The sequence below is a fragment of the Tachysurus fulvidraco genome, chromosome 1 (genome assembly GCF_022655615.1).
Source record: "Tachysurus fulvidraco isolate hzauxx_2018 chromosome 1, HZAU_PFXX_2.0, whole genome shotgun sequence".
In the NCBI taxonomy this organism is placed as follows: Eukaryota; Metazoa; Chordata; class Actinopteri; order Siluriformes; family Bagridae; genus Tachysurus; species Tachysurus fulvidraco.
Genome location: NC_062518.1, coordinates 45,062,487 through 45,078,676, shown reverse-complemented (window position 1 = coordinate 45,078,676; position 16,190 = coordinate 45,062,487). Strand labels below are relative to the sequence as shown.

The 16,190-nt window shown below is 39.7% G+C and overlaps 1 protein-coding gene across 1 annotated transcript; it reads right to left on the bottom strand.

The window, feature by feature from the left end:
- Positions 1 to 2,854: 2,854 nt before the first annotated feature.
- nom1 (nucleolar protein with MIF4G domain 1) lies at positions 2,855 to 10,109 on the bottom strand. Its single transcript, XM_027155708.2, has 12 exons — positions 9,025 to 10,109; positions 8,730 to 8,842; positions 8,515 to 8,652; positions 8,154 to 8,211; positions 7,332 to 7,658; positions 6,933 to 7,043; positions 6,429 to 6,593; positions 5,873 to 5,994; positions 5,612 to 5,744; positions 4,926 to 5,057; positions 4,609 to 4,718; positions 2,855 to 3,499 (listed from the first exon to the last, which is right to left on the bottom strand). The coding sequence occupies exons 1-12, from the start codon at positions 9,952 to 9,954 to the stop codon at positions 3,337 to 3,339; spliced, it is 2,502 nt and encodes an 833-aa protein (XP_027011509.2). The 5' UTR covers positions 9,955 to 10,109; the 3' UTR covers positions 2,855 to 3,336.
- Between the last annotated feature and the right edge of the window lie 6,081 nt (positions 10,110 to 16,190).

Below are 16,190 nucleotides of genomic sequence, written 5' to 3'. Positions count from 1 at the left end.
CTAATATGTTCATATAAGTAGCAAATACACAAACACCTGTCAAAATGAGACACACTGTGAATTCACATAAATTTCCAGTTTGCACTTAATTTGTTGAATCTTTTGGTATATATTTTTTTTATTACCCCAAACCTCTCCGCCATATATTAGTGTAAACAAATTTAATTGGCTTTTTTTTCTTTGACAACCAGACAGAAAAACCCACCATCTTGGAGTTGAAAACATTGCAAAATTTGGCTTTGAATACAGTCTTTTATGAAATATAAACTCTTTCTATGTGTTGAGACAGTGGATTGAGCAAGACCTATTAAAGAGACACAGGAAACAGGTAACAGAATATAAGCAAAGGATAAGGGATCATTTTTAAAAACTGAGAAACAGCTAATGTTGAAACTTGCTATATTAACAACACCACAGCTGTTGAATTATTGAGTCTGGAAAGCATCTTGGATACTATTTCCAGTGTCTAGTTGATTATAATATATAATCTAATATGTTGTTTCTATAGTAAAAACTCATTTACATACATTTTTGTACAGTGGATGCTCTATATAAACAGATTAAAGAAATCACAACTTGATGCAGATCTTCACTCTTACCATACACTCCTGGCCAAGTTCTTCTCAGAAGTGACTTCTGTCAAGACATCCTTCTACAAGGAAAAGCTTGAAGCTTTGGCACAAGACCCTCGTAAGCTTCACATCATCTTTTTTGCAGATGACTTCTTTCTGCTTCTGCTTCTTTCTACCAGGAGAAGATTGAGCAAATCTGCTGGAACTTCACTTCTACCCTGACTGCACCTAAATCTCACAGTCAGGATTCCCCTACTCATTTGTTGTCGCATTTCTCAACCGTAGCAGCAGAAGACATTTTACAACTAATCAGGCATTGCAATCCTACCACCTGCCCATTAGATCCACTCCCTTCCACTATGCTCCAGACCATCTCACCACTTTCATCAATAGATCCATAACATCTGGTCAAGAGAGCAAGGGTTATTCCTGTCCTGAAGAAACCTGCTCTGGATACATCAGACATCAGTAACTACAGACTGGTATCACTTCTCTCTTTTCTTTCAAAAATTCTTGAACACATTGTCTAAAATCAACTGTCTGTCTGTATCTCACAGAACAACCTCCAATATCCCAACCAGTCTGGCTTTAAACCAGCACATTCGACAGATGACGGCTCTATCGGTTGAAGCTCTATCCTAGCAAAACAGAACTGCTGATCATTCCAGGTGATTCATCCCCAGGTCATGATCTTGCAATATCCCTGCATAACGATCTCCCCTTCAGTCACAGCTCGCAACTTTGGGGTAAACATGGACACTTAACTGTCCTTTTCCTAGCATGTTGCTAATGTGACACGCTCGTGTCGATTCCTTCTCTACAACATTAGAAGGATTCGTACATTTTTATCCACACAGGCTGCTCAGGTACTTGTTCAGTCTCTAGTCATCTTAGGACTGGAGTACTGCAACTCACTGCTGGCAGGTCTACCTATGAACACAATTCGTCCTCTGCACATGATCCAAAATGCAGCTGCACAACATGTTTTCAACCTGCCTGTGGTTTCTGTGGTACCTCCACTGGCTTCAAGTAGCTACACGCATCAGATTCAAAACACCGATGCTTACCTCAAAGCCCTCATCACTCCTTGCACCCTCATAGCTACCAGCACTGCTCGACTGGTCCCACCATCTCTCCGGGTAAGAGTTAAGCATACTACAAGCATACTACATACTACTCTTTTCTGTTCTGGCATCAAAGTGATTGAATGAACTTCCCCTAGAGGTCCGGACAGCTGAGTCACTGGCTTTTTTTAAAAAAAAATGATGGTGAAGACCTACTTCTTCATGAAACACTTCAACTAGCAATTTCTTCCACGTTTGTTGTATGTGTGTATTAAAAAAAAACAACTTTGAACAGTGTTTTAGGGTCATGGTATCTTAAGTCTGTAGTTTAGTGAACCAGAGTTCATGCATACAATGATAGTGAATACTTAAGCACTTTTGTACACCGCTCTAGATAAGGGCGTCTGCCAAATGCAGTAAATGTAAACGTACATTTTTTTCTGTAAGGAGTCTCCAGTGTGAGTGTTTTGTAGCAGCCAAAAGTATGTGAACAAGAAAATGTGGAGAAGTAAGAAACAAAAATGTCAGAAACAATTAAAAAATCTATTATAAACTACTGGAAATCTCTGAAGGTTCATGATATTCACACCAAGGTGTTTTTATTTTTTAAAATTAGTCACTGTTCTCAAGCTAAAGTCTTTTTTTTATGTTAAACCCCCAAACACAAGTGCAGGCAGTGGAAACTACTGGAGAAGAAAAGAAGGCTGCTGAGAGGAGAAACGTTTCGTCATAGCTTCCTGACCCCGGATGACCCGCTCACGCGCTCTGACCGTTTGGTGCCCGCGCCGATGCTAATGTTGCTAATTAATCAGGCGCTGGGCTCGAATGTAGCGGCGAGCCTCTGCTATGCGCCGGCGTCATTCACGTCCGGGAGCTGAACGGCTATATTTCACTCGTGAACACACAACACCATGAACGTTTCTTTCTTTTCTCTCCATAGTATAGTCATCCACAGTATAAACGTAAAAAATATGATTCTGCAGGTCAGAGTTTTAGTAAATCACACGCGCGAGCCGTGGCGCGCGAGCGCGAGTTTTTACCTCAGATAGATTACCTCAGCTTCACCTGAGGGAATTTAGTCTCTCAGGGAATATGTTGTTAGATTTCCTTGATTAATAGACTAAATAGTTAGCTTATATTAGTTTGTACAGCCTCTGTGTTTTACTTACATAATAATAATAATAATAATAATAATAATAATAATAATAATAATAATAATAATAATAATAATAACGACATTTTATTAAAGTTATGGTCTATCTTCCTTAACTCTTATCCATTTATACATTTTATAAAGCATCGGTTAATTGTTTTATTGTTAGAAAATTGTTAGACCTCAACTAAATGAATCATTTTCCAGGTCGGTCTTGTGCATCTTTTCATGTCATGACTGATTAAATACTTTAAAACGAATGCTTTATCCAGATTATGAAAGTATAAAGCAATATTCAACAATGTTGTTAATCCAACATTGTTGAATATTGCTTTATACTTTCATAATCTGGGTAAAGCATTCGTTTGAAAGAAATAAGATATATATATAGCTTATTTCCACAGCTGATTATCAACAAATTCTTCCAGTTTAAAAAAAAATGGTGAAAAATGAGAGTTCTAGAAAGTTGGGTTGAAGAGCCACCTGCTGGACAGAATCTGTTGAATTACTAAAAATAAAATGTCACACAAGAGGAACAGTTTGTGTTCTACAGCATGAGCTTGGTGTCATGCGCCTCCATGGCCTTGATGGCCACCTCGGCTCTCGTCGTGAGCGGCGTTCCCTCCGCCTGTGTTCTCCGAAGCAGGAAGTGCTTGATAAAGAGTTTCAGTCCTTCACGTAGCATTCCTAGCTTAGGAACCCCTGAAATCCTGATCACACAGAACACACAAAAGCTCATACTTCACTCGTACAGCATCCTGTTTCTTAAGAACAGCATCTCAAAGCACTTTTAAATAAACCCCATTATTGATAATTGATAACAGCAATTATTCCTATAACTGCACAACATGTGGGATTTTATTCCTTACTTTACTGACTGTTTATTAACAAAGTCAGCTCATTATGTTCAGTTGTATTTAAGTTATTCCATACAAATAAAACTACATTTAATACTGCTGTTACTACATTAATAGTGTTTAAAGATACAATACATTTACAGTATTCATGAACTCAACCCAACCTGAACATGGGCTAGATCCCACCTCGTCAGAGTTCGTTGACAAAAATGACCTAATGTCACAACAATATGGCTGCACACAGAATTTTCTTAGCTTTACTTTGACTTGATAAAACTAGATTTTTCAGTTTATGTAGATTTTTCTGTTGTGTTTTACCAGCTGATGTTTTACAAACAAGACAAGATGAACCAGACAGTTCACCTACATTCTTCTTTGTTAATCACATACATAATTCATGTAGATCTTAATGATATCTAAATCATAAGAATCATCTCAGAGAGCTCCTAACTTAACTTATACATTTCTAACTAGGAGTCTTAGCATAAGAGTGATTTAGAACCAATCTCAGAGCAAACCTGAGCAAGGAAAAGACTGTCTGCAACACATTTCTCCTCTCTACTCCTGACACTTCTCCTGTCTACTCCTGACACTCCTCTCTCTCATGACACTCTCTACACCTGACACTTTGACCTTAAGCACTATTAATTGTTAAGATACTTTTTTGAATAACGCATCTTTACCTGGATCTGATTTCATTCGAAAGGGGAAATGCCATGTTTTCTAAGATTTATCTTAGATTTTTTTCAGTAGGAGAAGGAAGTCTTTGCACTAAGAGTTTTCATGAATACATTTGCATGCATGCAAGTAGGTTCTGTGCTGTGAGCATCCATGCATTTCTGAACTCAGGCAAAGTTCTGAATATTGTTGATTACAAGCAAACTCAGGAGTCTGGAACGATATCATACTTTTACATGGTCATATATTTAAGTCTATCAAGTTTATTTAGTCTAGAAACTCACCGGCTGAAAATCTGAACCAGATCCTCCTCTTGAGTCTGCTGGAAGAGTCTGGAGAGGATCTGTCTCAAAAATTTGACCTTGGGTTTATCAAGTTCTCCAAACTCTATGGCCTGACGAAGTAAGAGACACATGGAGGAAATGAGAAGTCACATACAAATGTGATGTTCTGACTTTGCTATCTCTAATTCATTTTAAATCAGTAAATCATGATTTAAATGTTTACCATTTACAATGATGCATATAATAAACAAGTATAATTGCAAACCACCCATGTGATAGCCACTCTGAGCGGAGATAGCTGCTTAATCTCGGCCTACCTTGAGGATAGAAAGTGAGAGGGAATTCTTGGTTAAGAGATGTGTGACCATCTGGACGAGGTTTGCGAAGGAACTGCTCGAAAGGTTTGCTAGATCTTTAAATTTATCCCATAGACAGAACTGGAAAGTCATCTGGAGAAGAAAAAAAAAATCATCTATCAAATTACTGTTCAGATCCTCCATGGAAGTTTGTATTTATGAGTTGGGAAGTCGTAAATATGATTACAGGTGCTTTCAAGAAAAAAATTACATTAACTACAAAAAATACAGCAAATATTTAACTATACTTCTAGAAATTCAGAACAAAGAATATGCATTAGTTGTATTTGCCTTTTTTTTAATCAATTTATAACAGCACTATAAACTTCACTGTTACATATTATTTCATAATTGCACAATGCTATTGTGTTTTGTGCAGGCAGTTAGCTTGCTTTAATGTAAATCCTTAATTGGTTACCGCTTTGCTTGTGTTTTAATAGCTTCCTGCATAAACCAAACAAATAACTGAAATCAACTTCTCCATCTACATCTTTAGCACATCAGTAATCAGCTTCTCCATCTACATCTTTAGCACATCAGTAATCAGCTTCTCCATCTACATCTTTAGCACATCAGTAGTTAAAAAAATATAATGAAATCACTGAAGGGGAAAAGACACAGGATGTAAAATAAATCACTTGTGTTACCTGGAAGTGTCTGTCATGTTCACAAAACTTCTCTGCTAAAACGGCATAGAAGCCGTTGAAGGTTTTCTCCTGCAGACAGCAGTCGATTAAAACATGTACGATATCACGCTCTTGCTGCCCTTTCAGACCCAGTCTAGAGAAAAGAAAGCAGAAAGTGAGAGTAACCCGGAGGACTGACTGAGTGAGTACTGGATACTTTAAGAAAGAATAATAAAAGACCAAACAATGAGAAAAAATATGAACAGAAAATATACTACAAACCTGAGAAGCTTCTCAAAGGCGTCCAGGTAATCCTCACTGGTCATAATGATGCAGAAGATGTTCCTCCTGACATCCGTGTTCATGCGCTGTTTGCGGGCCAGCTCCAGTACTTTGGCACTGAACTGAGAGATGAACAGTGACAAAGATATCAGAGGTGTCAGCATTGTAAAAAGAAAAGTAAAAAAAATTTTTTTAACCACAAAATTCCCAGTGTATCTGAGAACACAGTGAAGACAATATACTACCCTGAATTTGTTGATTTCTACTGGTTGGCCACCATTTACATTTATGGCATTTGGAGGATGCCCTTATCCAGAGTGACTTACATTTGTATCTCATTTTATACAACTGAGCAATTAAGGGTTAAGGGCCTCACTCAGGGGCCCAGCAGTGGCAGCTTGGCGGACTCAAAGTCACAACCTTCTGACTGATAATCCAGCACCTTAATCACTAAGCAATCATTACACAAAACACATCCCATGTCCTTCCCCCTCTGTTGGTGTGGTTTGTTTTGTGCTAAAAATGTAACTTATGCTTGTTTATTCTTTCCCTTCACCTGTTCCCCTTTAACAGGCTGCTCTGTCGGTTTCTCCTCAGTAATCATGGGAGCTCCACTCCAGGACGAGCCGACGATCCACCAGCGACCGACGCGCTGTGCTTCCAGAAGATTCTCCAAAGAAACCCTGAGCTTCACATCAGTGCCACTCGCCCGGTTCTGGATCTTCACAACACAACACCACACAATATTACATAAGGAATAAACCACTTCAGGTCATGCTGCTCTGGGAAACTAATCAGACCCAAAAATGTGTTTCATTCTTCTTATACCAAAGCAATTTTTTATGCTTTTTAAATGCCTTTTAAACTTTTTTAGCATTCTGTCTCTCATAGTTGAAGTGTACCTATGATGAAAATTCTATGTAACTAAATTACAAACTAAACAGACATTTTCTCCTGACCTGCCTGTGCTTCCATGTCTGACAAATATTTAAGACGTGTCTGTTGATGTTAAATGTCTTTTGGAGAGAGTTGGTGTCCCTTAGTAATAAACGTGCCTCACCAGAGAGCGCTGCAGCTTCCTCAGTCTCTCCACAGGCTCAGGGTCGTAACCTGGTATTTTCCGCATGTCATTGTTCTTCAGCGCCAGCATGGTCTCCATCATAAACCGTACCTGAGAGAGGGGGGAGTGGAGGGGCAGAAGGTGATTAAAATAGAGACAGACAAAAAGAAAAAGCGAGAGATAGAGACAGACAATCGAAAGACAGAAAGATACAGACTCTCTCTCGGGGATGAACATATCACAACTTTTAAAAGGAAGTTTCTGGACCACAGAAATTTCAGTCGCTGTGCTCATGTTTTGGACTATTCTGTGATTGATGGAATCATGTTCGAGAATTGAAACTAAAATGAGATAAACATGCAAGTGAGCATCAGAACCTGGATACATTCTTGTCCTTACTCTGGTCTGGTCGTTGAATTTCGGTCCTTCCGTGCTGGCTTTGCGTTGGGCTTCGGATATCAACTCCTTCAGGCCCAGAGGGTCATCCTTCCTCAGGGAAAAGCCCACGTTCCTCAGCAGCAGCAGCATGAGCTCCACGTCCTGTGGCATGAAGGACGCTAGCAGCCGCTTCAGCACATCAAACAGCAGTAGCGAGTGCACCACCTGGAAGTTGTACATGTGCGCCATCATGGAAGCCAGATTGGAGGACTCCTTACCTACGATGGAGCTGTCACGCTGGGTCTCATCAAAGCGCCGCACAACCGCCTCCAGGAAATGAGCACCGACCTGAGAGACAGACACAAACTCAAGGTTCTACACTAATGAAGAAAATTCTAACAACTTACAACAATGAGGAATGAAAAGTATCGAAGTGCTGAAGAATTTGAGTTTGTAATTTATTAATAAATCAAAAATGTTGAATTGCTGCGGAAAAAAAAAGAAAAAAACACTCTCACTACGCTATCGTCAGTCTAAACCCCACATTTAAGCCCGGGCAAAGGAATGTTTCACACAGCTGATGCAAAAGCAGGTTATGAATCTCAGCACAACTTTTACAACGTTAACTCCGCACTGCATTGCTAAACAGATTACGAAGAGCCAGGATTAATTGTTAACCCCAGGTAAGGTAGGAGCAGACTGAATCCTCAATCTACATTTTACACAGGGTTTACACAGGGTGTACTAGGACCCAGGGGAAATATTTCACACGTAATGTGTCCTCCTACAGAAACATGATGACAAGAACAAAATTAATAAAGCGGTGGTTAGGAAACACAGTACCTCCAGTCCAACAGTGTGATGCAGGACACTGACTAACAACATGTGCTCCATCAGCAGCCTGAAAGGAAAAAACAACAAGGAGACCCATTATAAAATACCCACACTGTCTACTGCTATCTTATACACAGTAGAATATTTAATAACAATTTGGTTGTGACCAAACAAGCATTTTAACACAGATTTTATCTCCGTAACAAAACAATTCAATTTCAATCATTAAAAATCATATCAGAACCAATTCTAAGGACAATTTCACCAAAAGAGACACTTCACAAGATTTATGACAGTAATTATTTTTACTAGTCTGTATTAACACTCAACAGTAATACACACTGTCATATCAAATGAACATATCGCGTACCTGTCGGGCATCAGTGCCGGCGTGACACAGGCGGCCATCAGGACTTCAGTCAGCACGTCGTTCATGTCCTTCCTGCTGTTGCTCATGTACATCTCCTCCACCTGCCCACTGATGGAGCCCAGGTTGGGTTCACTCAACCTGCCAATCACAAGCTCAGTCGGTCACGTGACCGCGACACTGATCGACCACGTCTCATGAGTCGACTCCACACATACCTGTTCATCAAACCTTTCAGGTTGCGCTTCAGTCGCTCCAGCTCAGCTTTACGCTTGCTGTCGTCTGCTTCACGGAGTTGAGGAGGGACATATTTACCTGCTGCTTCACTGTGCTAAACAAACACAGCACACACGCCAGCGTCAACAACACAGATGTGACAGAAGGGGATTGTATTCCTTTGGTGAAACAATGATTTAGAACTTAAACCTCAGAGAGAGAAAGAGAGAAAGAGAGAGAGAGAGAGAGAGAGAGAGAGAGATTTATCAAAATAAGCGTTAGTTAGAGATTACTTACAGATGATTTACTTTGGGAATTTTCTTCATCATCTTGCTCATCCTCTTCTTCTGACACTTCTTCACTCTCTTCTTCTACTTCTTCATCTTCCTCTTCTTCTACTTCTTCCTCCTCTTCTTCTACTTCTTCATCTTCCTCTTCTTCTACTTCTTCCTCCTCTTCTTCTACTTCTTCCTCCTCTTCTTCTACTTCTTCCTCCTCTCCTCCTTCTACTACTGCTTCCTCCTCCTCCCCATCCTCTTCATTTCCACCCTCATCTTCTTCCACCTCATCACCGGTGTGTTCGGACTCCTCATCCTCACTGATCTCCTCTAACTTCTCCAGCCCTCTCTTGGCTTTCTCTGACTCCTCTTCCTCATCACTGGCGTAAAAACCAGATCCTCCAGGCTCCAGGATGCCCAGAATGTAATCGAGGCCGTCACTGACGAACGACTGCGGAAGGCTCTTCTTGTTCTTCCTCTTATGGAGCCCCAGACGTTTCTCCAGCTTCTTGATCTCTCTATCCTCCACCTCATTGGCTTCTATCAGCGCTTTCTTCCTCATCGCCTGCAGTTTAGCTTTCTTCTCAGGCTGCGGCGCTGTTGTCTCGAAACGCACTTTTCTTTTCGGTTTCTTCTCTCCGTCCCTGAGCTCAGCACCAGCAGGGTTTGGTGGAGGTTTTTGTGGAGCAGCTTCCACACTGACACTCTGTTTCTTCTCCTCCGCAGGCTGCTTTCCTTTCTTTTTCCTCTTCTTTAACTTTCGCTTCTCTTTACGCATTTCTTTACGGCTTTTCCTGTTAGAGAAGGTATCCACGTAGACGCGTGACTCGTCTTCATCGTCTCCTCCTTCTCTTTGCACAAAGTTGTGCACAGAAATCATGAATTTGTGAAGATTATCTTTGGACTGTTTCCCTTTTCCGCCTCCTTTTCGCTTGAATTTCGGTTTCATATTTAAGTATTTTGTATATAAACGAGGGAAATAAACGAGTTAACGGTGATAGTATTGCAGATTAAAGAGAAATAATGCACTGTTCAGACCAAAACACAGCACACGCATGGAACACGGAGGCAGCCATCTTTTTCTTCTTCTTCTTCTTTCCACTTTTCCGCTGTTTGCTGCTTGAAAGTTTACATCGCCGCCTGCTGGACTTAATGTGTAACTAACTGTAACAAACTCTCCATTGAAGGATAAACAGAAAAAAATCATTCAATAGAATAGAAATAGTTTTATGTCACATTTTTTATCAGAGTGTAAACAAAGGTCGGATGTTGTGTCTGTGAGTTCTGATTTATTTTAGTTCAGACTCACAGACACAACATCAGACGTTTGTTTACACCGATGTTGTCTGTGAGTCTGATCTCTCAGTGTGTTTTAGACGTTTGTTTTTCTCTCTGTTGATAATCTTACACTGAATTTTACTGTTGAAGAGAAATCCGAGCTGTTTTTTAGATGAACAAACACTTGGAGCAGCTCAGAGAGCAGAAATGGGTTTGATATCAACATTTACTCTGAACATACAAACATCTGTGTGGAGAAAAAAACAACAACATTTTTAAATGAATATATATGATGATGAAAAACACTAGAAATTCTTAAAGACCTGAGTGTTTACTTTCACATGAGCTTCAGATTAACACCACTGTGGAGTGAGACATGAAGAAGAAGTTATTTTCTGTGCCACGCGTCTTTGTTTGTTTTCTATTCTATTGTATTCTATTGTGACATACGGCTACGTACGGTGACCCATACCCGAATTTGTTCTCTGCATTTGACCCATCCAAAGTGCACACACACACACAGCAGTGAACACACACACACACACACACACACCGTGAACACACACCCGGAGCAGTTGGGTGGTTTGGGTCACGTGTGTTTGCTTCGCCCAATCCTTAGACCTTTTCCGCCCCATGTTTCTGTAGTTATCATTCCTGTTTATACCTGTTGTGTTTTGTTTTTGAGTTCTTGACAGTGTTGGGTGTCTTTGGCGCCGTCGTTCTCTGTTTTATGTTCTTGTTTTTGTATCCTGTCTTGTATTCCCCCGTCTTGTTTATTCTTTATGTTTCCCATGAGTGTAGTTCTTGGTGTTTTTTTAATAAGCCCCTGTTTCGCTATCCTTGTTTTTTTGGGTCTGATTTTAAACTATGTATGAATTCTATATATTTTTAATGCAAGGGAGTCGAGTTTTTCCCTCTCTGTACAACACAGCTTAAGATACAAAACATTTTCGAATGGAAGCCCTGCTGAATTCTAGATTTCCGATTGACAAAGACAAGACTGTCTCTTTCAATAATGTAGTCATTTTTCTGTTTGTTCTTTCTCACATTCGTGCGACAATTCGTCTTTCACTTGTACCCACTGATCCTCTTTTCCTGCGACCTTTCTGATGCTCTCTTTTTCTTCACAAAACAAGTTTAAGTTTACGGAGACTTAATGAATTAAATGAATTAAACACAACCATGACACATAAAAGCTCCTGGTGTGTTTCTTTTAAAGCACTTTTAAAGGAATAAACAGGGAACATTTAACCTCTGGAGTTTGGTCATTTAAAAGCACCACCAGGGGGCAGCACTTACCCACAGGACAGTTAATGCACAAAAAAGTCCAACGGAAGATGTCATGCTGTGTTTTAGACTCACTCACTGCCTCACTCACTGCCTCACTACCTCATTACCTCATTCTGACACTCACTGCCTCACTACCTCATTCTTGGTCACTGGGGTCACTCCCTGCCTCACTACCTCATTCTGACACTCACTCACTGCCTCACTACCTCATTCTGACACTCACTCACTGCCTCACTACTTCATTCTGACACTCACTCACTGCCTCACTACCTCATTCTGACACTCACTGCCTCACTACCTCATTCTGACACTCACTCACTGCCTCACTACCTCATTCTGACACTCACTGCCTCACAACCTCATTCTTGGTTACTAGGGTCACTCCCTGCCTCACTACCTCATTCTGACTAACACAAAAAAAACTAACACAATCGAAGGCACAAAGATTAAGTAAAAGTAAAGAAAAAAAAACCCAGAAAATATTACAATAAAATAAATGGCACTCATTTTGCAGACAGTCTGCTGTGACTATGTTTCGTTCAGGTTATTAAAACTCTATAGACAGATCTTTAATGTGAGAGTGAATCAAACGATCCCAAATCTTTAACCGTCACAAAAACACATCATTACATGTTTAGAACATCGAGCGGCAGCTGAAGACGTGTCCTGTGTGACAGCTTTGTGGTTTATTCGGTGCTTCTGGACGGATCCACTACGACATGGAAGTCTGAGAAGCACCTCACATTTGTCATTTTGTTGAAATATGTATTGACTCAAATAGTGTGCCTTGGGAACGGGTTGCTATGGTGACTCAAGCTTTTACTGTATGTTTTTTAATAGTGCTGATTGTTGATGTTGATGTTGATGTTGATGATGATGATGATGATGATGATGATGACTCACAGATGGAAATTTCCCCAAAACCAAAAATGTTCCTTTTTTTGGATGATGACAAGGGAACGGAGGTTGAAATATCTTTAAAAAATAAATAATAATAAGCAGACGTTTTCTTCCTCGGGCAAGGTTGTGTTTACTCTCCTGCTGTTCTTCTGCCTCAGTGAGCAAATGCTTGCTATTCCACAGCCCATATTTCAACAGGTAAGGAAACACACACACACACACACACACACACACACACACACACACACACACACACACACACACACACACACACACACACACACACACACACACACCATCTATATTTTATTGTCCTTTATTTGAAATGAAGTTTCTTTTCAATCCCGATGCGAGAACAACATCTTGGCTCAGGTGCAATGTTTATTACCTGGGGTTGCACACGTCCTGGGGATCTAATGCTCCATTTACAGAAGGTTATATAAAGATCCCAACATTTTTTCTCATGTGTTCACTCACTCTGACATCACAGATTCAGTCAGCGCTAAATACTAAAATATTTATTTATGCTCCTTCCTGTTAAATCCGAGAAGCCGCTACACACATGCAGATACTGTACACACACAGGGATTTTGTTAGATATCTAGCTCTAATATCCAGAGATAAGGAGACAACTTACAAAGTGCACTAATGTGTTAATGTTGACTGTTTAAATCAGTTAGTGTTGAGAACGAAACAAAGAAAAGCGCAATGGCACAAAGCAAAGTTTTGGAATCTTTACAATGAGAGGAAACAGAAATAACGAACAATGATTTGAGTCACATTCCCTTAAAGAGGAGCTTTGTCAAGTCATTTTTTTCTTTCTTTACGTTTCAGCAGGTTTGGTTTATTTCTCTACAGGAAGACTCGTTCTCATTTCCTCCACACTTGTTCCTAATCCTCCAGTAATCCTTTCATCCACCATTAAGAAATTGAAATGCAGTGGAGAAAATTGGACGGACTCGGACTGTCTATCCTGAATAACTGGTGGAATGGAAACGGATTTATGGGACATTTTCAATCAGTATGAACAGATGACAGTAAGTCTGATCTAAAATAAACCAGGACACTAATTCCTCTCCACTGCTTCTCTCTTTCTACCCATCCCGAGGCATCCAGAAATTGTACCGGCTCCGATCGTCGTCCGTGCGATGAAGATTTTGGACCTCCACTGAGATGAGGCCGACTCTGTGAGAATCCAGAGGCATCTAGAGATCTACCAGCTCCAGTTAGACTCTGCTATACTAACGAGGAGATGCAACTCCATGTGGTCTTTGAGGACAACAACCTCCTCATCAATACATTTATCAGACTGTATGTTTATAATCACACCCCCAGTGTCACCCAAATGAGGATGAGGTTCCCCTTTGAGTCTGGTTACTCTCAAGGTTTCTTCCTTTACCACCTAAGGGAGTTTTTCCTCCACACAGTCACCTGAGTCACATCAGACTTGTTCACTGGGGATAAATACATACACATTTAAATAGAAATCAAATCAAATCAAATTTTATTTGTCACATACACGTACATATAGGGTACCACATGCAGTGAAATGCTTTTTGCAACTGTACGGTATATAGGCATAAAAAAAGGGAATGGAGTTTAGGATAAAAAAATAAATCAAGACCAAAAGGAGATAAAAAAAAGTATAAATTTATATAAAAAGTATATATATACATATATAAAATATGAAAATATAAGTGGAGAAATAATGTACATACGCAAAAATGTGTATGTTTTTTTTAAAGATCGTCCTTAAAGTCTCCAGGTGCAGTATGGTGTGTAAATAGTGTATATCTAAATAATAATCTAAATAGAGTAAATCTAATATTAATCTTGAATTGTTGTATTATATTAATCTTTATATTATTCTTTACAATAACCTTTTGTTCTATGTTTATGTTCTGTAAAGCTGCTTTGAGACACTGTCAGTTGTTAAAAGCGTATACAAATACATTCGATTTTATTTAAATTGAATTGAATTCTTTTGAGGGGGGGTCACGTTGGCTTAGTGATTAGCACGTTCGCCTCACACCTCCAGGGTTGAGGGTTCGATTCCCGCCTCTGCCTTGTGTGTGTGGAGTTTGCATGTTCTCCCCGTGCCTCGGGGGTTTCCTCCGGGTACTCCGGTTTCCTCCCCCGGTCCAAAGTCTGATTGATTTAAACAGTTTGCATAAAGCAAGGACTCTGAGGAAGGCCGAGTTAATGTTAAGAGATTCACAGCCATCCCTTGCAGAATCTTTTTATGTTGTTACCTTCTTCACATAGATATTCTTTACCGCTTTGCAGGACAAATAGATTTAAAAATTCTTTTGTACCAGTTGCTATTGGGTTTAATACTTAATACTTAATAATTTATACTTTATTTATTTATTTATTTTTCTAATTATTATTTTTTTTCCCTCCGTACTGTTTGTTGTTGTGTGTTTGGGATTGTATGGATTCTGCTGGCTGTGAAACAAATTGCCCCTCGGGGATAATAAAGTTGACTTAACCTAACCTAAAAAAAAAAAAGACATGCATGGTAGGTTGATTGGCATCTCTGGAAAATTATCTATAGTGTGTGAGTGAATGAGAGTGTGTATGTGCCCTGCGATGGGTTGGCACTCGGTCCAGGGTGTATCCTGCCTCGATGCCCGATGACGCCTGAGAAGGCCCGAGAAGTTTGGATAAGTGGTAGAAAATGAATGAATGAATGAATGAATGAATGAATGAATGAATGAATTCTGTTGTTCTTTCAGTGTGTTTTAGACGTGTGTCTTTCTCTTTGTTGATAATCTTACACTGAATTTAAGTGCTGAAGATAAACCTAAGCTGTTTTTTTTTTAGATGAACAAACACTTGGAGCATCTCAGAGAGCAGAAATGGGTTTGCTTTTTTATTTACTCCAAAGATACAAACATTTGTGTGGAAAAATTTTCTATGAATTTATTTTACATGACAAAGATTGGAAAATCGACATGGACACAACACAACAGTTTTTTTTTACCTCTGGGGGAAAAAAGTTAAGACTTCCTTTAAATCTTGTTCTCATGTGTGATTTATTGGATTCATTCATTGGTTGCTTCACTTCATTCCAGACTCCTGACCTGAATGACGTCAGAAAAGAAACGCAGACATCAAAGACGGGAAAAGTTTTCTCTAATCACTTATAAAAAATGCAAATCCCTCTCTGTTTCTCCTCAGAAGTTTAGCGCTAATTGTTTCTCAGGAGGACACGGTGCTGTATAATGATTTCCAGCGCTTATTGCAGACACAACAAGCTTCAAGCGTATTTTAGCATTCATTATTTACACTGAAGAGAATCTTAGCATGTAAACATGTTATTATTTGTTCAGCATCACCATCGGACTGCAGGCCACCCAAAACTGGAGGCTGGGATTTACAACATGTAAGTATACACCACATTGTCTACACTTACACTTAAATACGGTAGTATCTCAAAGGCAAAAGTATGTGCACCCCTGACCATCACACTTGTATATGTGGATCTTCTGTAAACTGAAGATTAAATCTCTGTAGATTAAAGAGTTAACATTTCACTTGACTGGAACTAAGAGAGACAAAAAGCAGGACAAACTGAGCTCTAAGCTCTCTCTCTCTCTCTCTCTCTCTCTCTCTCTCTCTCTCTCTCTCTCTCTCTCTCTCTCTCTCTCTCTCTCTCTCTCTCTCACACACACACACACACACACACACACACACTCTCCCCCCCTCACTCTC

Excerpts from the sequence above, each read along its gene's own strand:
- nom1 (XM_027155708.2), bottom strand. The coding sequence starts at position 9,954 with ATGAAACCGAAATTCAAGCGAAAAGGAGGCGGAAAAGGGAAACAGTCC. Across the intron at positions 5,745-5,872 it reads GCCTTTGAGAAGCTTCTCAG|ACTGGGTCTGAAAGGGCAGC; the intron begins GTTTGTAGTATA and ends TCTTTTCTCTAG. Across the intron at positions 4,719-4,925 it reads TCTCACTTTCTATCCTCAAG|GCCATAGAGTTTGGAGAACT; the intron begins GTAGGCCGAGAT and ends TTACTTCGTCAG.